Raw genomic sequence first — 24,654 nt, forward strand, 5'->3', positions numbered from 1 at the left:
AACTCCTGACCTCGGGTGATCTACCCGCCTCGGCCTCCCAAAATGCCGGGATTACAGGCCTGAGCCACCGCACCCGGCCTCTTTCTTTTTTCTTTTCTTTTTTTTTAAGAGATGTGATCGTCGGGCGTGGTGGCTCACGCCTGTAATCCCAGCACTTTGGGAGGCTGAGGCGGGTGGATCACGAGGTCAGGTGATCGAGACCATCCTGGCTAACATGGTGAAACCCCGTCTCTACTAAAAAAAAAAAAAAAAAAAATTAGCCGGGCGTGGTGCTGGGCGCCTGTAGTCCCAGCTACTCGGGAGGCTGAGGCAGGAGAATGGCGTGAACCCGGGAGGCGGAGCTTGCAGTGAGCTGAGATCGGCTACTGCACTCCAGCCTGGGTGACTGAGCAAGACTTTGTCTCAAAAAAAAAAAAAAAAAAAAGATATGATCTCACTATGTTGCCCAGGGTGATCTTGACCTCCTGGGCTCAAGTGATCCTCCTGCCTCAACTTCCTGAGTAGCGGGGACATGCACTGTTGGGCCAGGATCATCTTAACTTTCCTGCAAGCCCTCGCCAACTTCCTCCAGGCTTCTGCCCACTGCCTGCTCCTAAAGCCAATGCCACGTGTTTCATATTTTAGTGACCAGAGCACAGTGAGGCACTTCAGACCCATTAGCTTTCTAATCACCACACCAGCTGTGCGAGTTGTGGGGGTGGGTACTGCCCTCCCCTTTCACAGGAGTGGACACTGAGAATTGGGGAAATTACACAACTGGTCATAAGCACTCAATTAGGAGGAGGAGGAGGAGGAACAGAGTGTTTGAAAGACAATTTTTAAAAATTGGATAGCACAGTAGCCTGGGGACATTTAGCGAAGGAGTAAGATGGCAGTATTTGCGTTGATAACCGTTCCAGGTGCCATCATGACGGTCCTGAGCCAGGAGGGAAAGAGTCATATGTTTGCTATGCTCTTCTCACCAAGGCAGGGGATTGTGTCATATGTTTTAGAGAGTTGTCTGTGTAAAACAATTAAAACTTGATGCTTAGACCGGGTGTGGTGGCTCATGCCTGTAATCCCAGCACTTTGGGAGGCCAAGGCAGGCGGATCACTTGAGGTCAGGAGTTGGAGACCAGCCTGGCTAACGTGGTGAAACCCCATCTCTACTAAAAATACAAAAATTAATCGGGCCTGGTGGCAGGCATCTGTAATCCCAGTTACTTGGGAGGCTGAGGCAGGAGAATCACTTGAATGCGGGAGGCAGAGGTTGCAGTGAGCCAAGATCATGCCATTAAACTCCAACCCGGGTGACAAGAGCAAAACTCCATCTCAAAAAATAAAAAAAATAAAAAATTAAAAAAAAAAAGGCTCACACCTGTAATCCCAGCACTTTGGGAGGCCTAGGCAGGTGGATCACCTTGAAGTCAGGAGTTGGAGACCAGGCTGGCCAACATGGCAAAACCCCATCTCTACTAAAAATGCAAAAATTAACCGGTCGTGATGGCGTGTGCCTGTAATCCCAGCTACTTCGGAGGCTGAGGCAGGAGAATTGCTTGAATCTGGGAGGTGGAGGTTGCAGTGAGCTGAGATCATGCCACTGCCCTCTAGCCTGGGTGACAGGGGAGACTCTGTCTCATAAATAAATAAATAAACCAGGTGCAGTGGCTCACACCTGTAATCTCAGCACTTTGGGAGGCTGAGGCAGGGGGGAATCACCTGAGGTTAGGAGTTTGAGACCAGCCTGGCTAACATGGTGAGACCCTGTCTCTACTAAAAAAGAAAAAAATACAAAAAAAAAAAAAAATTAGCCAGGTGTGGTGGGCACCTGTAATCTCAGCTACTCAGGAGGCTGAGGCTGGAGAATCGCTTGAACCCAGGAGGCAGAGGTTGCAGTGAGCTGAGATCGCACCATTGCACTCCAGCCTGAGCGACGAGGGCAAAACTCCCTCTCAAAAAATCAAAAATAAAAATAAAGAAAAAATAAATAAAAACAAAATTTGAGGCTTAAACAATTAAGCTTCGTGCATCTCTTTAATTTTTCTTTTTTTAAACTCTAATTTCATGACAGATTAAGCTTCATGCATCTCAAAAATGTGTAGAACCCTCATTCCCAGCCTTCCCTCCCTCTCTCTTGTCCTTCTTTCTGATTTCTTGGAATCAGAAGGAAGATTCGGATATTCAGGAACCATCACACAGGAGGCACCCATGTGATGTGTCCAACATCACTCCATGCAGGTGTCCTTGGGTCCTGGGTGCCCAGGTTCCTGTGAATTGTGACCCCAGGCAGAAGCGTGAGCATCTGCAGAGGAACCCACCCACCCAAAGCCAGGGAACAGCCAGGGCTGGCATCCTCAGGGTGACTGTGCTCCAGGGCACCTCTGACTTGTGCTGAGTAAAATGGACAAAGCCAGCAATGCACCCATAACCCAGATTCCTGAGACACCGCTGGACTTTGGGAATCCCAGGCATTAGGCTCGGGGCAGTGTCATCATGGCGCTTGCTGGCCAAGTCAGGACACAGCCTAAGCCAGAATCTGCTGGTGCTGGTACAAGCGGTGAGTGGGCGTGTGGGTGGGGGTTGCGGTTAGGGTGTGGACATCCCAGAATCCAGGACGCTGTTCACAATTCGTCCACACTCCCTGCTCCCCTCCCTTATAGCACCTCCCTCCCGAGGCCTCCTGAGTCTCTAACCCCCAGATAAGGAAAGGGGTGGACTCAGTTGGAGTCCAGTGTCCACTCCGGTCCAGTCAGCTCTACCTGGGGTGAGGGGAAGCTCCTCTGGCCGGGCTGCTCCCTCTGCAGAGCTGTGGCTGGACAGATTACTCAAGAAAGGAAGCAGGTGGGCCGGAACGAACCCACGGTGCCACATAGGCCTCTGTTCTCATGCATATAAGTTTCCTACACTCAGGCAGGAAATGAAAATGCTTCTTGGACCCCCAAGGAGAGTAAAGGAGAGGGGAAGAGGAGGAGGATTTTTCGGGGCTGTTAATGACACTTTCAGCCTCCTGTGCATTTCTGGCAGGGCTGCAGGAGAAGGCAGTGCTGCGCCCCTACCCAGAACTAGCGAGTGCTTCCCAATTGGCCTCCCGCCTTCCTCTCGTCCTCTACGGCCTCCATTGGCAGCTGTGCAAGGGCCCTGCCCTGCCTCTGTCTCTCCACACTCGCTGATACCTCAGGCCTCCAGGCTCCGCCACGCCCTTCCCTCTTTCGGGAACAGCTGCCTTCCATCACCTTGGCTGCCTGGCTAATTCCTGCTCATTCCTTAAAACCCTGTTTTGATTTCGCCTCAATAAAACTCTGACACCACCCTCCAGTCATAATTAGTCACTTCTTCCTCTGTACGTTGGAAACACCGCTTTATCGTGGAGACTTTAAGGATATCCAAGTAGAGAGAATTCTTCCGTGCAAGTTTTGCATCCTCTCACCACCGCGTGCGTTACCCGAGTTGTAAAGGGCGGCTCCCTGTGTCTGCCCCGCTGCACCGATACACCGAGCTGCGCACGGTGCCCAGCGCAGGGAGAACAAATGATCATCTGTCCAACGCGCCCATTTACAGGTGAGGAAACTAAGGCTCCAACTCAATCGACGCACTCTGCCCTTTTGATTACCAGAAAAGTAGCAGGACAGGTGTCCTGTCCCGCCCTACCCCGGCCCACTAAGCCGGTACCCCGGCTCCGACCCCCGGCTGTGCCCGGCGCCGCCGCCTCGCCCGGCGGGGCCGCCCGGAGCGCCTGCACCTCCGCCCGCTTCCACCTGGCCGGGCCCGCCCCGCCCGGACTCGGGACTGGGAAGTGCGGCGGCTCCCGGAACCAGCCATTGGCGCCAGCGCGGGGAGCTGGGGGTGCAGAGCTGCGGGCACGGGGGGTCACGCGGGCGGCCCCCACCCCCGGCCTGGCCTGGTCTGCGCTGCCGCGCGGGGGCGCCCCCTCCCAGGCCCGGCGCCCGCCAGCCCCGCTCCGCCAGGTGCAGCGCAGCGCCGCGCAGGGGTGGGCGGGGGCCGGGGCTCGGCGCGCACGTTCATAGGGCGGGGAGGGGGCGGGGAGGGGGCGGGAACACAGCCGGCTGGGCCAGGGTTCTGTGCGCATCTTCGGGGAGGGGCGGGGCTGGGGCGGGGCAGGGGCGGGACAGGGGCGGAGCCGGGTCGGTGCACTCCAGACGGCGGGCCGCCTCCTCCTCCCGCCTTCCTACTCCCGGCCCAGGATTAGCGCCCTGGGAGCGCGCGCCCCGCTGCTTCGCCGCCACAGTTTCCTGGGAGCGGCGGCCACGGCGGCACCATGAAGAAGTCTTACTCAGGTGGGTTTCGCGCCCGGGGTGGGGAGGGGTCGGTGTCCCGGGACCAGCGCTGCTCACCTGAGCGCCTGCGGCCGGGAGTGGCGAGGCGCCCCTGGAGCTCAGCGAGTCCCCGCGGCGGGCACACTGCAGGTCGAGTTCCTCCCAGGACAGGGCCGCTGTCGGGCCGCTTTCGACCTTAGCAGACCGTCCCCTGCGCTGTCTTCAGCCCTTGCTCGAGTGTCGGAGGGGCTGCCCTGGGGGACGCTCCTTCCTCTTCGCACCTTGCACCCTCGCAGGAATCGCTGACTTTCCAGGTCGGCCGGGTGCTTTGGGTCCCTGTGCGTCTGTGTGGGTGAATGGTGTCGGGGCTGGGTGGAGGGGTGTCCTTGGGTTCAGCCTCTAGGGCTGGTGATCCAGGCCGCAGCATCCTTTCTTCGGTTTCTCCTCTACTTAGTGGGGCACGGGACGGCCTCCAGATGGGACCGTCCAGCAGCGCCCAAACTTGGCGACTCGGGTTCATGTTTTGCGCTCAGGACGCCGCCCGCGGCTGACATCCTCACTCCACCCTAGCAGGGCCCGCCTTAAGCAGGCGGAGGGGGCCTGACTTGGGCCTCACCATGAGCCGGTTCAGGAGCCTTCATAAGAGGCTCCCGCTCTGGCACTCTGAAGTTCCATTTCACAGATGGGCACACCGAGGCCGCAAGGGCAGGTTAAGAGAAATCCAGATCTTCATTCTTTGTCTTTTCCTTTCCTTTTTTTTTTTCCTTTGTGGTTTTCTCCAAAGGATCCAGGCAGGCAGGATCCTTTGTCCTCCTCAGTCCTCAAATTATAAACAGCGTCTCCTCTTCTAAATCTAGAAACCATCAGTTTAATGTCCCTCCTTTAATTCATTCGGATAGAAAGGTACCTGCCAAGGATCCATGAATTAATTTTTATTGATAGGAGAACAGAATCACGGGCCTTAGTTGGAGGTGAAGGAGCCACCGGGGCCATCCCCCTGCCTTTGGGCCATTGTCGGTTTCCTCTGGCTTTCCATATTTAGGAACCAAAATGAGTGATAAAGAATACCTTGTCTCTAAGAGGATTACTCAGAACTTCCCCAGAAATACCCTTCTGGGTCAGTAGCTTAGAATTTCAACTTTCACCCTGTTGTTGCAAACAACATGGCCCTCTACACACCCCGAGCACAGCCCTGTCAGGAGCGTGGGTGGGTTGGTGTGCTGGTGGGCGGGAGCGGGCTTCCAGGTGGCACATGCTTGGTTTTGGCACCGGGGCTTCCTCCCCAACATGCTCCAAATACTTGAGATGGTTGTGGGGATCGCGCGGTGCACGGCCCTTTCCCGGGAATCTCTAGCCCGCCCAGGGAGGGCCCTTTGCCCTTGGTTTCTTACACTTTACCTCCCACTGGTGGGTCCAGACAGTGGGGGTGACCGGGGTCCTCCCAGGTTGTGGGTCCTGGGTTTTTTCTGCGGAGACCCTCCTGCACAGATGCCGGAAGGGCCCTGAAGCAGGCTTGGAGTCTCTGCGCCTGCTTATTGGGAGGTGGGGAGACAATCACTTGTCCGTTTCTCCTCTCTTCCACACCTACCCCATCCCTCACTGGGTTTCTTTTTTTTTTTTTTTTTTTTTTTAAAAAAGGACAGAACCTTTTGCAGTAGGTGGAAGTAGAGTTTGTGAGGTGAGCAGGAACCAACTCTTGTAAAGCAGCCTCGGTGGGTGGCTCCTTGTGTTTACCTAAAGGGGCGGGGCCCTCTGAGGATGGGGGAAGGGAGGGCTCAGACCATTTCTGGTTTGCTCCCTGCTTGGCAGTGGCCCAAGGTGTGCTGGGTCACTGTGTTGCAGTTGTATGGGGTGGGACTGGAGGGGGGCTGATGGTGGGGGTGGCCTCTTGCCCTCATTCTGAGTGTCCTGGAGCTCTCTTGGCACCAGCCCTTTTCCAGGTACGGGCACTTGCAGGAGTCAGGCTGACCCCTCAGCAGCCGTGGACACCATGACATTAAGGAAAGCAGCAAAAGATGTTAAAAATCCCCCTAGGCTCTGACAATCCAAGGACAACAGGAAGGTTTTTATTTTTGCATCTAGACTGAGCGGGATTATTGCTTCTAGACCTGTATATGGGCTTCAGAATAAACAGAATGACCATAATGTTGTTCCCTGTAGACCTGGTTTGAACATTCGTGAGCCTCTGAAAAGGAGGAAGATTTTAGAAGGATGTGTTGGGGCAATCTCAAGTACCGTGGGTCTGTAGACAGTCGTCGAAGACATTTTATGTGCTGGGCACACATGGCCAAGTCTGAGTGGGTACAGAAATGATAATGAGATGTAGTCCTTGCTTGCAGAGAACTTACATTCTCACCAGGAGTCAGGATGAGGGCAAGACACCAGCTCATTAACACCCTTCCCTCCTGAGCAGTTCAGCCTCCAAATACTACAGGAATGCCCTGGAGTTTTTAGGGGGAGGTGAGATTGAGCTTTTAGGGGGAGGTGAGATTGAGCTTTTAGGGGGAGGTGAGATTGAGCTGGGCCTGGAGGAAGGAGAAATCTTGAGTAGTGGAGAATAAAAAGAGACTTGGCCAGGTGCCCTTGTAGTCCCAGCTACTCAGGAGGCTGAGACAGGAGGATCGCTTGAGCCCAGGAGTTCAAGGCTGCAGCACTATGACAGCGCCTGGAAACAGACACTGCACTCCAGCCTGGGTGGCGTCATGAGACCGCATCTGTAAGAAGGTCTTTTCCAATGGGGAAGGCAGCAAGGGCCCACATGGGGCAGCTGCAGGATCCAGGGGGACACTGGGGACAGGTTCTCTCTGGCAGCTCCACTGCTGCTCCAGGCTTTCCCGATTGCCTCACTCGGCCTTCCAATGGGGTGGAGGTAGTGGTAGTCTACAGGCAGTGTGGTCCAGTGGTTACACTTGGAGGCTCAGAGCCGCCAGCCCCTTGGGATTAAATCTCACCAGGCTGCGCCTCTCCCTGTAGCACAAAGTTCTTACCTCATGCATCTCATTTGCCTCATTTTTTTTTGTGTGTGTGTGTGGTGTTTTTTAATTTTATTCATTTATTTATTTTTGAGACGGAGTCTCACTCTGTCTCCCAGGCTGGAGTGCAATGGCATGATCTCAGCTTACTGCAACCTCCGCCTCCCAGGTTCAAGTGATTCTCCTGCCTCAGCCTCCTGAGTGGCTGGGATTATAGAGCGTGCCACCACTCCCAGCTAATTTTTATATTTTTACTAGAGATGGGGTTTCACCATGTTGGTCAGGCTGATCTCGAACTCCTGACCTCGTGATCTGCCTGGCATGATTACAGGCGTGAGCCACCATGCCCAGCCTGCCTCATTTGTTAAATGGGACAGTGCTATGTTGTTGTAAAGGTTAAACGAGTTCATATTTGAAAAAGCTGAGAAATGCCTGCTCTGTAACCTGTTAGCTGCTGTCGTGATCATGATTTTCATTGACAGCAGGAGGATAGAGAAGGCTGGGGTTACGCCATTGCTAGGACGTTCCAGGAGCCTCCATGATCTTCCCTTACTGTGGTGAAACATGGTGCAGGGTCTCTCCCCTAGCCCCTCAGCACTGGAGCCAGCTGCACTGTACCCCCCGGTTCTCTGGGTTCTGAGTTTTGGGACTCCCTTTGCATACTAGGTCACGTGGAACTTGCCATTATTCCCAGGCTCCCCTGGGGACTCTCTGTGTGTGGCAGTGGCAGGAGGACTTACCCGAGGCCAATGAGCCACAAAAGCAGGACTGAGGTTGCGTCACACCCCCACTGGCACCTGGGAATTACTCTGGAGATTCTTTTTTTCTTTTTTCTTTTTTGAGATGGAGTCTCGCTCTGTCGCCCAGGCTGGAGTGCAGTGGCACGATCTCGGTTCACTGCAACCTCTGCCTCCCGGGTTCAAGCAATTCTCATGCCTCAGCCTCCTGAGTAGCTGGGATTACAGGCGTGTGCCACCGTGCCCAGCTAATTTTTGTATTTTTTAGTAGAGACAGGGTTTCACCTTACTGGCCAGGCTGGTCTCGAACTCCAGACGTCAGGTGATCCACCTGCCTCAGCCTCCCAAAGTGCTGGGATTACAGGCATGAGCCACCGTGCCTAGCCACTCTGGAGTTTCTCCGTGGCTTTCAGGAGATTCCTGAAGGGGCACCAGCCACGATTAAAAAGCTCTATGCTGTCGTGACTTCTGGGTCCTGGGCAGGGAGGGAGGCTGCACCCACACATGAAGCAGCTTCTGCCGTGATTCAGTGTGCTGGCTCGCCATGGTGGACAGGGCTGCACCCCCACCCAGCGCCCCGGGAGCTGACTTACGGGAAGGGCAAGGAATTGCACCCTCAGAGAACACTTCCCCAGTCAGCTAACCCGGTGACAGGCGAGCGTGGGAAGGGCACAAGCACAGGGTTTCTTCCTCTTCTCCCCCAACCCCGTCTCCGCGCCTGTTCTCGCTGCCTCTTGCCTCCTCACGTCCAAGCTTGTCTACTCTGGCACATTCAGGGGACCTGGGCTGGAGAGAAAAAGCCACCTCGTACAGTTAGTCTGTGGCTGTGTCCGACTTGTGTCCCCCGCCGAGGCCCCTCAGTTGTGAGACAGCTGGCTGAGCCTAAGTCCTGGGGCCAGCCCTCTCCTTAGTCTGTTGCAAAGGTAGGAAGGCATGCCCAGGCAGGGGCCACCTGCCCTGCCCGCTCACGCCAGACCGCAGGCACTTGCCCGTCAGATCTCCCCGGCCTGCCCAGAGGGGTTCTGATAGCCGAGGGCAATGCACCTGGCAGCGGAGCATTGCGTTTGCGACAGTCCACCTTCTTCCTGGGACCACCCCCCACAAGTGTGACCAGCTCAAGCCAGGACAGGTACGGGGGACCTAGGATTGCCACTTAGGGGCAGTAGTCTGGAATCCAGGTTCAGGTGACATGGGAGCCAACCCTCTGCTTGGAGGTCCCAGGTGGGTGTTTGCAGAGGACATCTCACTTGAGGACCCATGGAAGGGGACACTTCCCACCCCCTACCCGGTCCTTGGGCTGCCCTCCTCTGACACTCTCCTGCCCATCCCAGGCAGCCCTGACAGCCCCATGTGACTGGGACCTAGAGGTGGCCCCTGTTTCCGCCCCAGTGTTTGTCCACAGGCAGTGTTGCGTGGGCTCCGAAGTTTGCCTAAGATGGACTTGATAAGGGGAGTTCAGTACACATCAGTGCAGGCCTGGCCTGGGGGTGATGATGGCAGTTCCTGGGCAGATCCAGCTGGCTTTAGGGTAGGAGGGGCTCCAGAGAGAGGCTCCAGGTCCCTAGGGGTGTGAACCTTTGGGGTGAGGCGGGAGGTGACGCGCTGGGTTCCTGCGCCTCTGTTTGTTGGAGCTATTACCTTGGAAACGTCCCAGCTCTAGGCGGTTGCCAGGGATTTATGGGGATCAGTGGGTGCCAATCCCTGGGTGAAGCCCTTGGGGCTTGTACAGAGCACACAGCGCTGTGGCCCCGTGGCTCACTTTGCTGTGTGAAGTGGCTCAGTCTCCAGGAGAGTCCTTAGGCAGGCAGGCCTGACAGCAACTGCCAGGTCATGGTGATCTGGAATCGCTGACCAAAGGGAGTCAGTCCTGGTGGGTGGAGGGACTTGGCGGGGAGCCATTGTGATGCCAGGCATGGGGATCGTGTGTCACCCAGGCCTGTGGGTGCCGAGCTTCTGTGGGAGCAGTGAAGTGCCCCCGTGGCCGATGGGCTGGTCACCCCTGCCCCTTTCCTGATGTGACAGTTGTGCCCGGGCCCCAGGAACTTTGCCAGGAGGCCTGGCATTGGCCTGCTCTACTGGAGTGGCCCTGCTGAGCTGTGAGCTGCCGGTCTCCCTGAGGTTCCTAGCCCATTTCAACTCTCTATGTGGATTTGGTCATTCATTCCAGAAGTGTCTGCCGGGCGCTGCTGAGTTCCAGGCTCTGTTTGCCTCCTCTGCTGCACCCTGGAGGCTCTGGGCACCAGCTCCGCAGGGTGGCCTGGCCTTGGGTCTCCAGGGTAGAGCACGGCACTCTCTGCTCCCAGCCCAGTTTCTCTCTGCCTTATCTCCCTGACCCCACCCTGGGCGCGGGTCCATCTGCAGCCCCTGTGAAGGGAGACATTGAGCTGTTGCTGGCAGAGGAGGGGCGGCTCCTGGGCACTGCTTGCCAATGGCCTCTCGGCAGCTCTGTGACAGCTGAGCTTTGTTCCCAGCCTAATCTGACCTGGTTCTCCAAAGCGTGACTGTTGGCAGCCTGAAAACCTCCAGGACAGGAAACAGGAGTGGCGTAGGGAATGTAAGATGATCCCAGCTTCAAGTCACTGGGCGGCCCTTAGACCCAGGCTGCCTGCTGTCTCTGGCAGGAACCCAAGTCGCTGGTCATCCTCAGAGCAGTGTTGGCCCAGGGCCTTCAGTGGCCTTTGTGTCTGGGTGAGAGGAACCCTGGATGGCCACTCTGCCCTGAGTGTGTGGGTCCCCAGAAGTGCTGGGTTAGGGGGCACAGAGGGCCAGAAAGTCCCCTTTGAAGCACTGGACTCTCTCGCTGACTCCTACCCCACCCTGGCCTGGGGTTTCAGAGAAGGGGTCCAGGTAGGAGTGTCATCTTTTCTCAATGGGGATGTGGTGTGGCTTCAGTCTCTGTCCAGGTGGGTGCATTGCTCTCTTTCTGGCTCTTCCCAGGCTGCTTAAAGGACCCATAATGAGGCCTGCGCCATGGCCAGGGCCCTCTGCTTTTCCCAGCGCTGCACCTGGGAACCAGGGGTTGGGCCCCGGAAGCCGAGGACGTCCCTGAATGCCATGCCTGGGCACCTGTCCTGGCCAGGCCAGGCGTGTTGGGGCAGTGGCTGAGATGGGAGCAGCAGCATTGCCTGCCAGGTTTGAGATGGGCCCCGGGTGAGTGTGGTTACCAGGAAGGGCTGGGCAGAGCAGGCGGGTGGGCCGCCCCTGGGGCCTTGTGCCGCAGATCAACCTGATCCGCACCCTGGGGCCGGGGCTTCCTTTCACAGCCTTCCCGTGAACTATGGCTCCTGTTTCCATCCCAAATCAGATCCCAGGAGAGGAATAATGTCCATGTAACCAAAGCCACTTGGAAGTGGGTTACATCCAACCCCTGTCATCTTCCAGCTTGTTAAGGACTTGACTAACTCAACCCAGAGGGATTTGGAGGGTTGTCTGCAAAACCCACTAATAACAGGGAACTTTAGCTCTGTAGCCACAGGATCTACAGAGGTGTTGGGCTGTCGGGTTATTGCTGGGAGGTGAGCCGGTGGCGTAGACACCATGGAGGCACCGGTAGCGGAAGAGCTGCAAGTGCACACAGAGGCCGGCATCGAGGGGTGGGGAGGAGGAGGTGGTGGGTTTCTCGCCAATGTTGGCATCACGTTGCCTCCAGCATCAGAGACCCAAGGTGTGGCTGACCTCGGCTGGGGCGATGAGTCATTGGATAGCAGAGCCTTCCTGGTAGCTGGGGGTTAACGCTTTAACTGCCAGGCCTTTGTATTATGCTGCTTCTTTGTTTTGTTTTGTTTGGTTTGGTTTGGTTTGGTTTTTGAGACGGAGTCTCACTCTGTCACCCAGGCTGGAGTGCAGTGGCTCAATCTTGGCTCACTGCAACCTGTGCCTCCTGGGTTCAAGCAATTCTCCTGCCTCAGCCTCCTGAATAGCTGGGATTACAGGCACGCGCCACCATGCTCGGCTAATTTTTGTATTTTTAGTAGAGATGGGGTTTCACCATGTTGGCCAGGCTGGTTTCAAACTCATGACCTCAGGTGATCCACCCGCCCCGGCCTCCCAAAGTGCTGGGATTACAGGCATGAGCCACTGTGCCCAGCTTGCATTTATGCTTTTTTTTTTTTTTGAGATGGAGTTTCGCTCCAGGCTGGAGTGCAAAGGTGTGATCTCAGCTCACTGCAACCTCCACCTCCCGGGTTCAAGCGATTCTCTTGCCTCAGCCTCCCAAGTAGCTGGGATTACAGGCCTGCATCACCATGCCCGGCTAATGTTGTATTTTTAGTACAGATGGGGCGTCCCCATGTTGGTCAGGCTGGTCTCGAAGTCCTGACCTCAGGTGTCCCGACCTCAGGTGATCTGCCCGCCTTGGCCTCCCAAAGTGCTGGAATTACAGGCGTGAGCCACCGCACCTGGCCTATGCTTTTTATTATTATTATTTAATTTTTTAAGGAAAGCAATCTAAACTATACTCTGTATCTCTTCTTTCTCTTTTGCTTTTTGTTGTCAGTTTTCTGTATTACTTATTGCCAAATGATGTGAACAGGAAATTGAAAGGAAAACTTCAAAAATCCTTGGCTGTAGCATTTCTTCTGTGTTCCATTCAGTGCTTGTCTCCACAGGAACATGACATAGGATTTGATTTAATTATGAAAGGCGTATATTTTCAGAGTTTTATACTCCCTATAGAATGAATGTTGAATTCTGTTCTTTTCACTTGAAATTAGATCTCAGGCATGGATTTCATGATTATCACTATAACGGCTCTTCAGAGTGGACATTGCATCATGTAGGGAACCACCCTCTCCCCAACTGCTGGTGTGGATGCTTTCCTTGATGGTGTGGGTCTGGGCCCCTGAAGGGTGGTGTCCTGAGTAAAGATGTTATAGTAGCCATGCTTATAGCTTTGGGCCCGGGGCTACATGGAGACTGGCTTCAACCCTAGAGCTTGCTGTCTTAAAATAAATTCTTTTTTTTTTTTTTTTTTTTTTTGAGATGGAGTCTTGCTCTGTCGCCCAGCTGGAGTGCAGTGGCACGATCTCCACTCACTGCAAGCTCCGCCTCCCGGGTTCACACCATTTTCCTGCCTCAGCATCCCTCGTAGCTGGGACTACAGGCACCCGCCACCATGCCCGGCTAATTTTTTGTATTTTTTTAGTAGAGACGGGGTTTCACCGTGTTAGCCAGGATGGTCTCAATCTTCTGACCTTGTGATCCACCTGCCTCGGCCTCCCAAAGTGCTGGGATAAAATAAAATCTTAGGGCCGGGCGTGGTGGCTTACGCCTGTAATCCCAGCACTTTGGGAGGCTGAGGTGGGCGGATCACGAGGTCAGAAGATCGAGACCACGGTGAAACCCCGTCTCTACTAAAAACACACAAAATTAGCTAGGTGCAGTGGCGGGCGCCTGTAGTCCCAGCTACTCGGGAGGCTGAGGCAGGAGAATGGTGTGAACCTGGGAGGCGTAGCTTGCAGTGAGCCGAGATCGCGCCACTGCACTGTAGCCTGGGCAACAGAGCGAGACTCTGTCTCAAAAATAAATAAATAAATAAATAAATTCTTATACCCACTTGCATTATTTATTATTATTATTATTAAACAGGGTCTTGCTGTGTTGCCCAGATTGGAGTGCAGTGGCGTGATCATGACCTCCCAGTCTCGACCTCTCAGTTTCAATTGATCTTCCCTTCTCAGCCTCCTGAGTAGCTGGGTCTACAGGTGTGCACTGCATGCCTGGCTAATTTTTTTTTTTTTTTGAGACAGAGTCTCGCTCTGTTGCCCAGGCTGGAGTGCTGTGGTGCAGTCTCAGCTCACTGCAACCTCCACCTCCTGGATTCAAGCAATTCTCCTGCCTCAGCCTCCTGAGTAGCTGGAATTACAGGCATGTGCCACCATGCCTGGCTAATTTTTGTATTTTTAGTAGGGACGAGGTTTCACCATGTTGGTCAGGCTGGTCTCAAACTCCTGACCTCGTGATCCACCTGCCTCGGCCTCCCAAAGTGCTGGGATTACAGGCGTGAGCCACCACACCCGGCCATGCCTGGCTAATTTTTAAAAAATTTTTGTAGCAGCCGGGCGCGGTGGCTCATGCCTGTAATCCTAACACTTTGGGAGGCTAAGGAGGTCGGGAGTTCAAGACCAGCCTGACCAACATGGAGAAGCCCTGTCTCTACTAAAACTACAAAATTAGCCGGGCGTGGTGGCACATGCCTGTAATCCCAGCTACTCAGGAGGCTGAAGCAGGAGAATTGCTTGAATCTAGGAGGTGGGGGTTGCAGTGAGCTGAGATTGTGCCATTGTACTCCAGCCTGGGCAACGAGAGTGAAACTCTGTCTCAAAAATTTTTTTTTTTGTTTTTGAAGCGACAGGGTCTTGCTTTGTTGTTGCCTAGGCTGGTACTGAATTTCCAGCCTCAAGCAATCCTCCTGCCTCAGCCTCCCAAAGCGCTGGGAGTACAGGCGTGAGTCACTGTGCCTGGCCTCCACTTGCTTTGGCTACCTTTCTTTGTCTTAGGTAACCATACATTTCTCCAGGTAATTAAGAAAAGATTGCGCATGAAGAGTCCCTTTTCTGGTATTTCTGGGATTGCCCCCAAAACCAGACAAGTGTTCCTACCTCAACATTTTACTAAGAGTTTAATGAACAGAATGCCGTTTGCCCTCAGTCTGCTGGTCCACCTGCGAAGGCCCAGGGCTTCTTTGTTTGAAAAGTCATCCCCTTGTTGAGGTCTTTGATTCCTTTTCACCACTGGCAGTCATGCCGGGGGCTCCACAGGGCCACCCCTTTTCCCTTCTCTTCCTCGGGCCCTCAAGACGCATCTGTACCCCCGGAAATGTCTCTTTGTTTTCTTGGGCCACCTCTCCTGGCCGTCACTCACCCTGCTGGCTCGTTACTTGTGCAGCAGTTTCTTCTGGAACCCTCAGGCTCCTGCCACCTACCCTCTGCAATCCCCGTTTTGTTCCTCTTGCCTCAGTCTTCCTCCCCATCACCCCTCTACCTGTTGTTCCCCATCTCTGTCTATGGCACATCCCTGTGTTATACACTGATGGCTGGATAAAGATTGAGTGAAACGCGTCTACCCTTTGGTGACTGGGGTGCCCATTAATCAGAAGGGATCCAAGGCTGGCATAGCCTTTTCCCGCATCCTGGGGTATCGTCCTGTGGCTCTTCCTTGTTGGACTCTGCAGTTTTTATTGTTTTTATTTTTTATTTTTTGAGATGGAGTTTCGCTGTGTCGCCCAGGCTGGAGTGCAGTGGTGCGATCCTGGCTCACTGCAACCTCCGCCTCCCGGGTTCAACCAATTCTCCTGCTTCAGCCTCCCGAGTAGCTGGGACTACAGGCGCCCACCACCACGCCCGGCCAATTTTTGTATTTTTAGTAGAGACGGGGTTTCCCTATGTTAGCTGGGCTGGTCTCAAACTCTTGACCTCAGGTGATAGGCTTGCGTCGGCCTCCCAAAGTGCTGAGATTACAGCCATGAGCCACCAGGCCCGGCCGTTGAGATTACTGGCATAAGCCACCAGGCCCAGCCGTAGTTGGCAGTTTTTGACCACTAGTCTCTCTCCACGTGATCGGTGATCTATCTTCCCCTTGGCACCCTGGCCCTGCCCTGTTCATCTGCTCACCTTTCTCATGCATATGGTTTGTTCATGGGGTATGTAATGGGGTCTAACCAGGAAATGGAAACCGCTTGAGCATTTATTTATTTATTTATTTTTCCCAAGACAAGGTCTCACTCTGTCACGCAGACTGAAGTGCAGTGGTGTGATCACGGCTCACTGCAGCCTTGAACTCCTGGGCTCAAGCGATCCTCCCTTCTCAGCCTCCCAAGTAGCTCGGACTATAGGTGCACACTATATGCCTGCCTAATTTTTTTATTTTTGTAGAGACAGGGTCTTGCTTTGTTGCCCAGGCTGGTCCTGAACTCCCAACCTCAAGCGATCCTCCTGCCTCGGCCTCCCAAAGTACTGGAGCTATAGGCATGTGCCATCACGCCTTGCTAATTTTTGTATTTTTTTTTTTTTTTGTAAAGACATGGTCTTACTATGTTGCCCAGGTTGGTCTTGTACTTGTGGGTTTGTGTGATCCTCCTGCCTGGGCCTCCCAAAGTGCTGGGATTACAGGCGGGAGCCACAGTGCCTGGTCCACTTGAGCATTTAGAACAGAAGGACTTAAAGGTGGGGAACTTGTTACACAGATGATCGGAGAGGTGAAGGCCAGACAGGGAACAGAGAGGCAATCAGCAGGAAATCTAAGTCGTGTGGGCTAATACAGCCCTCTAAAGGTATGGATGCAATGATTTATTTAGAATGAGGAAATAGATAACAAAAAATTATAAATTATAAGCAGCCGTTAAATATCACAAACATCACTACATGCAGAAGAGTACCAGTCAACTACCAGTCATATCTCCAAAGTTCTATTTCTCCCATATTTTTGGCATTACTTCTTCAATATGATGACTTTGTAATATCGTTTTCTATTTCGAGAATAGAAAACTGATCAGGCTGGACACAGTGGCTTGTGCCTGTAATCGCAGCACTTTGGGAGGCCAAGGCAGGTGGATCACTTGAGGCCAGGAGTTCAAGACCGGTCCGGGCAGCATGGTGAAACCCCGTCTCTACTAAAAATACAAAAATTACCAGGGCATGGTGGCATACACCTGTAGTCCCAGTTACTTAGGGGGCTGAGGTGGGAGGATTGCTTGAGCCCAGGAGGTCGAGGCTGCAGTGAGCCGTGATCATGCCACTGCACTCCAGCCTGGGCGAAAGAGTGAGACCCTGTCTCAAAAAAAAAAATTGGCTGGGCGTGGTGGCTCATGCCTGTAATTCCAGCACTGTGGGAGGTTGAGATGGGCGGATCACTTGAGGTCAGGAGTTTGAGACCAGCCTGGTCAACATGGTGAAACCCCATCTCTACCAAAAATATAAAAAATTAGCCAGGTGTGATGGCGCATGCCTGTAATCCCAGCTACTTGGGAGGCTGAGGCAGGAGAACGGCTTGAACCCGGGAGACAGAGGTTGCAGTGGGCCAAGATCGTGCCGCTGCACTCCAGCCTGGGCAACAGAGTGAAACTCCATCTCAAAAATAAATAAATAAATAAAGCGAATGAATCTCCTTAGTTGATCAAATTTTGTTTTTATTTTTGGTAGTTGGGATGTATACAAAAGTGGTGGTCAACATGGAGTTGGTGGTGCTGCTACAATTGTTTTGTTCGAGAAACACAGGAATTCTGGTAAATCCTGTTTTTTGTTTTTTTGTTTTTTTTTAAATGTGATTCCCATCCAGAAAGAAGTAGGAAAGTGGGGGATATTTCTAACTGCATATGAGGCATTTGTGCATGTATTTCTGACCAGAGAGACTTTTCTGTTTTGACTCCACATTGAAGGAACTGAATCCTTTGCTTACAACTTCACCTCTGGTGATGGGAGTAATTTTCCCCAGATTTGCTTCTGGACCCGTGCATTTCAAATCTTGCTTCTCTCCACTGCGCACATTTTTCCGGCGCCAGGCACCACAGGATGTGTTCGTGTCTTGTGATTTTTGATTCTGCGCGGTAGGTGGAATTGGAACGGTGAGCGGAGCGAGTATTCCTGGAATCCATTTCCGCACCGGGGTAGTGAGCAGTAACTGAACTATACGTGGAAATAAATGGGAACTACATAAATATAACCCGACCAAAGCCAAACTAAATATCTTTCCAGTTCAACTTCTCCTTAGCAGGAGCCCCCACGTGGCAGCAAGCCTCCGTTTCCACCTCACACAAGAGAAAATGTGACCGGCAGGAACTCAAGACTGGAAATGAACGGGGATGTTAATTGATTGTAGGGAAAATATTTTCCATTTTGTAAATTTTACAAAAAATGTTTGACCCTGTGGACATGTGGTTAGGGCCCTTCTCAGTGCCTTGAGAGGGATCCATGCAGGTAGAGGGAGGGTTCTTAGCATTGTGGGGGTGACCTGGAGATTGGCAGCAGGGTGCCACCACCACCCCTAGGTTGGGACGAGAGGGAGGAAGTCCTGTGACCAGAGTCCAGGGGCCAGAGTCACCTGCTGGGAGCCCAAACAAAGGTGGGACTCTGGCAGGAGCTGGAACTACACAAAGGACCAACTCTCCTGCTGGAGAAGCCGTCTGAGGCAGAGGAGGTGGAGAGCTCCCGCGCCCTCCCCTGCTCCCACCTCCCGCGCCCTCCCAAGCCTCTCGTTGGTTGAACCCAGCCCAAAGCCAGCAGGCCTGGGGACCTGGACACCTGAGCCAGCAGAGGTCCTTTCTCCCACACAAAGGAGGGCACGAGAAGTGGGAGGCACGGAGGGGGATCAGGCCAGGCCCCACACAGGATGTGCAAACAGGAGCTCCCCTCTCTTCCCACCCCAAATGGCATCTGCAGCCGGCCTCACTTCCCTGCTGTTAGACAGGAAGAGGAACCTTGTTCCCGGCACCAGCTGCCCCCACCACCCCCACCCCACGGACGCCCCTTTCCTCTCTAGCCTTTGCTTGCAATCACTGGCGATGCTGATGGACCACATCTTCTGGGGAGTTTGGTCATGAACATGGTTTCCTATTTGTTATGGACTGAACTGAGCCCTCCCCCTTGAATTCCTGCATTGAAGCCCTAACTCCCAATACAGCTGTAATTGAAGACAGGGCTTTTAGGGAGGTAATTAAGGTTAAATGAAGTCATAGGGCAGGACCCTAATCTAATAGGATTGGTGTCCTTATAAGAAGAGGGAGAGACACCAGAGATCTCTCTTCCCCCCGACTTGTAAACAGAGGAAAAATGACCAGAGGACACAGCAGGGAGGTGGCTACAAGCCAGGAAGAGAGGCCTCACTGGGAACCAACCCTGACGGCACCTTGAGCTGGGACTTTGGGCCTCTCAAACTGAGAAATACATTTCTGTTGTTTAAGTCACTCCCTCCATGGTAATCTGGATGGCAGCCCGAGCTGACCAAGGCACCATCTGCATCAGCCAGGGCTCTCCAGGGAGACAGCCAATAGGAGATGGATGGATGGAAGGATGGCTAGATAGACAAGGAGACAGACAGAGAGATAGAGACAGACAGACACAGACAGGCAGACAGACAGATAGGCAGACAAATGGCTAGATAGACAAGCAGAAAGAGAGATAGAGACAGACAGACACATACAGGCAAACAGACAGATAGACAAATGGATGGATAGATGATAGATAGCCAGGAAGGCAGATAGATAGACATAGACAGGCAGACAGACAGACAGACAGACAGACAGATGATAGGCGGGGTGCAGTGACTCTTACCTGTAATCCCAGCACATTGGGAGGCTGAGGCCGGTGGATCACTTGAGACCAGGAGTTTGAGACCAGCCTGGCTAACATGGTGAAACCCCATCTCTACTAAAAATACAAAAATTAGCTGGGCGTGGTGGTGCATGTCTGTAATCCCAGCTACTTGGGAGGCTGAGGCACGAGAATCACTTGAAGCTGGGAGGTGGAGGTTGCAGTGAGCTGAGATCACGCCACTGCACTCCAGCCTAGGCGACAAAGTGAGACTCTATCTCAAAAAGAAAAAAAAGATAGATAGATGAATGGATAGATAGCTAGATAGATGACAGACGGATGATAGGTAGATAGATAATTGATAAATAGATATAAATGACAGATGGACAGGCAGACAGATAGATACATTGATTAGATAGATGATAGATGGATAGATGGAGGATAGATGATGGATGGGTGGGTAGATAGAAAGATAGATAGATAGATAGGAAGGAATTTATTAGGGGAATTGGCTCATACCATTGTGGAGGCCAAGATGTACCACAGAAGGCCTTCCGCAAGCTGGAGACCCAGGAAAGCAAGTATCGTGGCTCAGTCCAAGTCTGCAGTTCTTAGGACTGGGAAGCTGTTGGTGTAACTCTTAGTTCAAGGCCAAAGGTTTTAGAGCCTGGGGGACTGCTGGAGAACTGGGAGTTCTAAGTCTAAGGGCAGGAGAGGAAGGCATCCCAGCTCCAGGAGAAAAAGAGGGAATTCACCTTTTCTCTGCCTTTTTGTTGTCTGGCAATGGAATGGTGTCATCCATATTGAGGGAGGATCTTTACCACTCAGCCCACCAACTCACATGCCCATCTCCTCCAGAAACACCCTCACAGACACACCCAGAAGCAATGCGTTACCGGCCATTCCTTAATCCAGTCAAACTGACACCTGCCGTCGGCCACCACACAGGCTCAGCAGAATGGTGGTTGCATGGTGATGGTCTCCATCCCGTCTAGAGAAGTTGAAGATGAACTGTTGGCACAAGCCATCGTTCAGGCTCCTTCCATACATTCTTTTAAAAATGTATTCATTGAGCACCTGCTGTATGCCAGGTGCTGTGACAAGCACTGGGGTACAGTAGTGAGCAAACAAGGACTCCTGTTTCTTGGAGTTTACATGCAGTAGAAGGAAACAGAATCAATGAATTCATCAGTTCCAGAAAACTATCAAAATAGGACTAAGAGCTATGGCGAGAATTAAGATAAGGTGATTGCATAGAAAGTGACTGATGGCTGCTTTGGAATGAGTGGTGACGGGTCACAGAGGTGATGACAGCTGAGTTGAGATTGGGAAGACAGGAAGGAGCCAGCAATGCAAGGACTAGGCTGGGAGCAAGCTTGGTGTATTCCAGGAACAGCAAGGAGGCCAGAGGGGCTGCAGTGGAGCAGGGGAGGAGGAGGAGGGAGACGCAGGTCAAAGAGGAGCCTGGGGCAAGATGGAGGACCCTCCCTCCAAAGCTCAGTCATTTCCTCCTTAAAGGAGAATGTGTTACTTCCAAAAGTCACACATGCCAGCACAGTGTCTGGCTCATGATATGCCTTCAGTAGGCAGGGAGCATGGCTGCTCTTGTTATTACTACATTATAATTACTGGGAATAATGGAGTCACCAGGCTTTGCATTTACAGCAACGTGAGGGTGTCAGCAAGCTTCCCCAGGGAACCCACCTCCCCTCACTAAGTTCATAAGAGCCTGACAAACAGGTCAATGTAGTGAGAGCTACAGCTGCCCAGTATACTGGACTCTTTAGCCACGGGCCAGGACACTTTCATCTCAGCAGAAACTTCTAAGGGGACTGGGGAGTGTGCTGTGGATGTTTCTGGCTTACTCAGACCTCCTGGGGAGCCTTCCCCACCACAGCTGCTGCAGAGACCTCAGCTGCAGTGATGAGCTGTGGCTCAGCCTTGTTTATGGGAAAACCCTACATGGGAGATGGGACGGTTTCCTGTTGGTTCTCTCAGCCTCAGGCTGCTTTCACAAGTGCAGAGATTCTCACCTGGGTGTGTGAATGGGGCTCAGGATGCCCCAAGGGTATGTGGAGATGGGGGTCAGCTGTCTTCTCTAATGCCTCTGAACCTCCTCCCCCTGCCTTTCTGCATCTCGTTGCTTCCCAGCCTCTTTCACTTTGGGTGCTTTGGAACAACATGCAATCCAATACACAGGCTGACTTTATTATTTTATTTTGTTTTATTTTATTTTATTTTGGAGACAAAGTCTCTGTCACTCAGCCTGGAGTGCAGTGGTGCAATTGCAACTCACTGCAGCCTTGAACTTCTGGGCTCAAGTGATCCTCTTGCCTCAGCCTCTCAAAGTGCTGGGATTACAGGCATGAGCTGCTGTGCCTGGCCTAGGCTGGCTTTAAAAGCTCCTCACTCTCTCTGCATCCTGATGATACCTACCTCCTGGAGCAGGCTCCCAGCCATTGGCTTCTGACACTTTGTAGCTATTGTTGGCCAGTTGTGGCATGTGAAGCTGAGGCTCAAGAGAAGGGCAGTCCTGTCCAAGGCCACACGGCTCAGTGCTAACACTCAGACCTCAGTGTTTTTATCTCCCTCCTGGTCGCTTCCACCCTTAGTGCATCTCTGGAGGCCCAAGGGAGCTAAAGGCCAGGCTTTGGTCAGCTAAGAATGTAAAAAAGCTGTCTCTGTGCTCCTCTGTCAATCCATCACTCCATTATCTCCCCCAACAATGAATTCAGTTTGAATTTCAGATAAACAAGGATTAATTTTTAGTATAAGCATATCCCACAACACATTTGGGATATACTTATGCCTGAAAATGATTCGTTGTTTGCTGGCCTTAGTAGCTCATGCCTACAATCCCAGTGCTTTGGAAGGCTACAGTTGGACAATTGCTTGAGTCCAGGAGTTCAAGGTTACAGTGAGCCATGATCATGCCACTGAGCTCCAGCTTGGGTGAAACAGCAAGATCCTTTATCTCTTAAAAAAAAATTGTTGACTGTTTATCTGAAATCCAGGTTTAACTGAGCATCCTGTATTTTATATGAGAACCCTATATGGGTGAGACCCAGAGTCCCAATGCCCATGGGTAAGCCTTTGCAGGGAGGCTCTGTGGGTCCTTGGCTGGCACTGATGCCCTGTGATGAGCAGGGCCGTCTGGTGAGGTGGACGCCTGCTGCCTGTGCAGGCAGAGCAAGGCCCTGGGCCGGTATGAGCTGATCTCACCTTCCCCAACCTGGAAGCCAGATACTATTGGCAGCTTGCCGTCAAGAGAGGGGCTGGTCACCAAGAGAGGGGCCGCCTCCATGGGCCTTCTTTGGCTTTTGGCTCTCTCCCTAACCCTCCTCCTACCCCAAACGAAGCCAAGGGCACCGCACCAGAACCAGCGTGCTGCCTCCTTTGGTTGGCATTTTGTAGTTGGGTAGACTGTTTCCTTCTCACAGGAGCTGGTGGGTGCCCCTTCCACTTCACAGGGAGGATGGCTGAGACCCCTGACCTTGACACAGGGTGCTGTTCTTTTTTTTTTTTTTTTTTTTTTTGAGACAGAGTCTTGCTCTTTTCACCCAGGTTGGAGTGCAGTGGCATGATCTGGGCTCACTGCAGCCTCTACCTCCTGGGTTCTAGCAATTCTTCTGCCTCAGCCTCCTGAGTAGCTGAGATTACAGGCGTGCACCACCACTGAGAACAATGCCTTCTACAGTGTTTATTCTCCTGTAGGAGCAAGTTCCCAAGGCAAGGAGGTTGCTCCCCTCATGGATGAATAAATTGACTTTGATCCACAGCCCCAGATGTCAGCCTTGAGGGTGGGGAAAGGTTGTTCTATGTCCAGGGAGGGGATGGGGGCAAGGCCAGGAGGGCCTGGTGCCCAGTGTACCTCTTCAGGACACAATTCCAGGTAGCAGAGGCCAAGGATAGAGGGGAGGAGAAGAGGGAGGTGGCCATTATCTCCTTATCTCAGCTTCCTTTGGAGATAAGCTTGAGTATTTTAGTTGTCCTCTAAGTCTGGAGATAAGTCTGGAATTTAAACCTTTGACTTTGATCCAGCCCTTCACAGCTCCTGTGAGCAAACTGAGCCTCAGAAAAAGGGGGTGAAGCCTGTGCATCCTGGACGCTCCCACCCCAGGCTCAAACCACCCCCACCCCAGGATCAAAGTACCCCCATCCCAGGCTCTATGCGCCCCCATCCCAGGCTCAAACCTCCCCTACCCCAGGCTCAAACCGCCCCCACCCCAGGCTCAAAGTGGGAAGGAGCCACAGGGAAACAAACGGGGGAGGCAGGGATGACCCGGATGAGGGTCTCCACGACTCACCTTTCCCCAGGGGCTATCTCAAGAGCTTTTTAAACTTTTATTATTTTTTAATAGAGATGGGGTCTCGCTGTGTTGGTCAGGCTGATCTCCAACTCCTAGCCTCAAGCCATCCTCCCACCTCAGCCTCCCAAAGTGCTGAGGTTACAGGCGTGAGCCACTGCACCTGGCCTTTCAGGAGTTTCAAGAAAAAAAAATGGGAATAGATTTGTTTGTTTTGTGTGTGTGTGTGTGTGTGTGTGTGTGTGTGTGTGTGTGTGTGTGTGTGTGTTTTTGAGAAAGAGTTTCGCTCTGTCGCTCAGGCTGGAGTGCAATGGCACGATCTCGGCTCACTGCAATCTCCGCCTCCTGGGCTCAAGTGCTTCTTCTGCCTCAGCTTCCTGAGTAGCTGGGATTACAAACATGCAGGCTGATTTTGTATTTTCATTAGAGACTGGGTTTCACCATGTTGGTCAGGCTGGTCTCGAACTCCAGACCTCAGATGATTTGCCTGCCTCGGCCTCTCAAAGTGCTGGGATTACAGGCCTGAGCCACTGTGCTCGGCCAGGAATAGATTCTTTTCTGTAGATGACTTCTGTCGTTATTGAAAATGGATGTTTATGCACAATTGAATTGTCATAACGCCTCATTCTAAAAAGCTCCTTTTTGAGAAAATGTGACTTTTGATAGAGGAGAGACTGTCCGGGCCTCATTCATTGTCAGCACAAAGGCAGAGCAGGGGTGTGGTGGTGTCACCCTCCTCTGAGACAGCCCCATCCCTGCTCTGCCCAGGGGTTCAGAAGTCTGGTCTATTTGAGCCCCCAGAGGGGTTTGGAGTAGCTGTCTTACCTCACAGGTGGGGTCTGTAAGGATCTGAAATGACCTTTGAGAAGGCGGGTGTGTTGGGTGCATTTCAATCATTAAAGTAACAACAATGATACATCAAATAGGGTCTGCTCAGATTCTGAGTGCCTGTTTAAACATTTCCACCTTGTGACTTACCAGATTCTAGCATAAAAACCCAGGTAAAAGAAAAAATAGCTGGGCGTGGTGGCTCGTGCCTGTAATCCCAGCGTGAGGCCAAGGCAGGAGGATTGCTTGAGACCAGGAGTTTGAGACCAGCCTGGGCCACCTAAGACCCCACCTCTGAAAATAAACAAACAAAC

The 24,654-nt window shown here is 52.8% G+C and overlaps 1 protein-coding gene across 4 annotated transcripts in view; it reads left to right on the top strand.

Moving 5' to 3' along the window:
- The first annotated feature begins 4,164 nt into the window (after positions 1 to 4,164).
- Positions 4,165 to 24,654, top strand: part of SEPTIN9 (septin 9) — a 217,729-nt gene continuing 197,239 nt past the window's right edge. For 2 of the 4 annotated variants that reach the window (XM_054535775.2, XM_054535778.2), the window contains exon 1: positions 4,241 to 4,274. In XM_054535775.2, coding sequence (XP_054391750.2) covers positions 4,256 to 4,274 — 19 coding nt within the window. In that variant the 5' untranslated portion in view covers positions 4,241 to 4,255. Of the gene's footprint in view, positions 4,275 to 24,654 lie in introns of all 4 variants that reach the window. The other 2 variants (XM_024235327.3, XM_024235324.3) reach the window with 2 other exon arrangements.

The sequence above is a fragment of the Pongo abelii genome, chromosome 19 (genome assembly GCF_028885655.2).
Source record: "Pongo abelii isolate AG06213 chromosome 19, NHGRI_mPonAbe1-v2.0_pri, whole genome shotgun sequence".
In the NCBI taxonomy this organism is placed as follows: Eukaryota; Metazoa; Chordata; class Mammalia; order Primates; family Hominidae; genus Pongo; species Pongo abelii.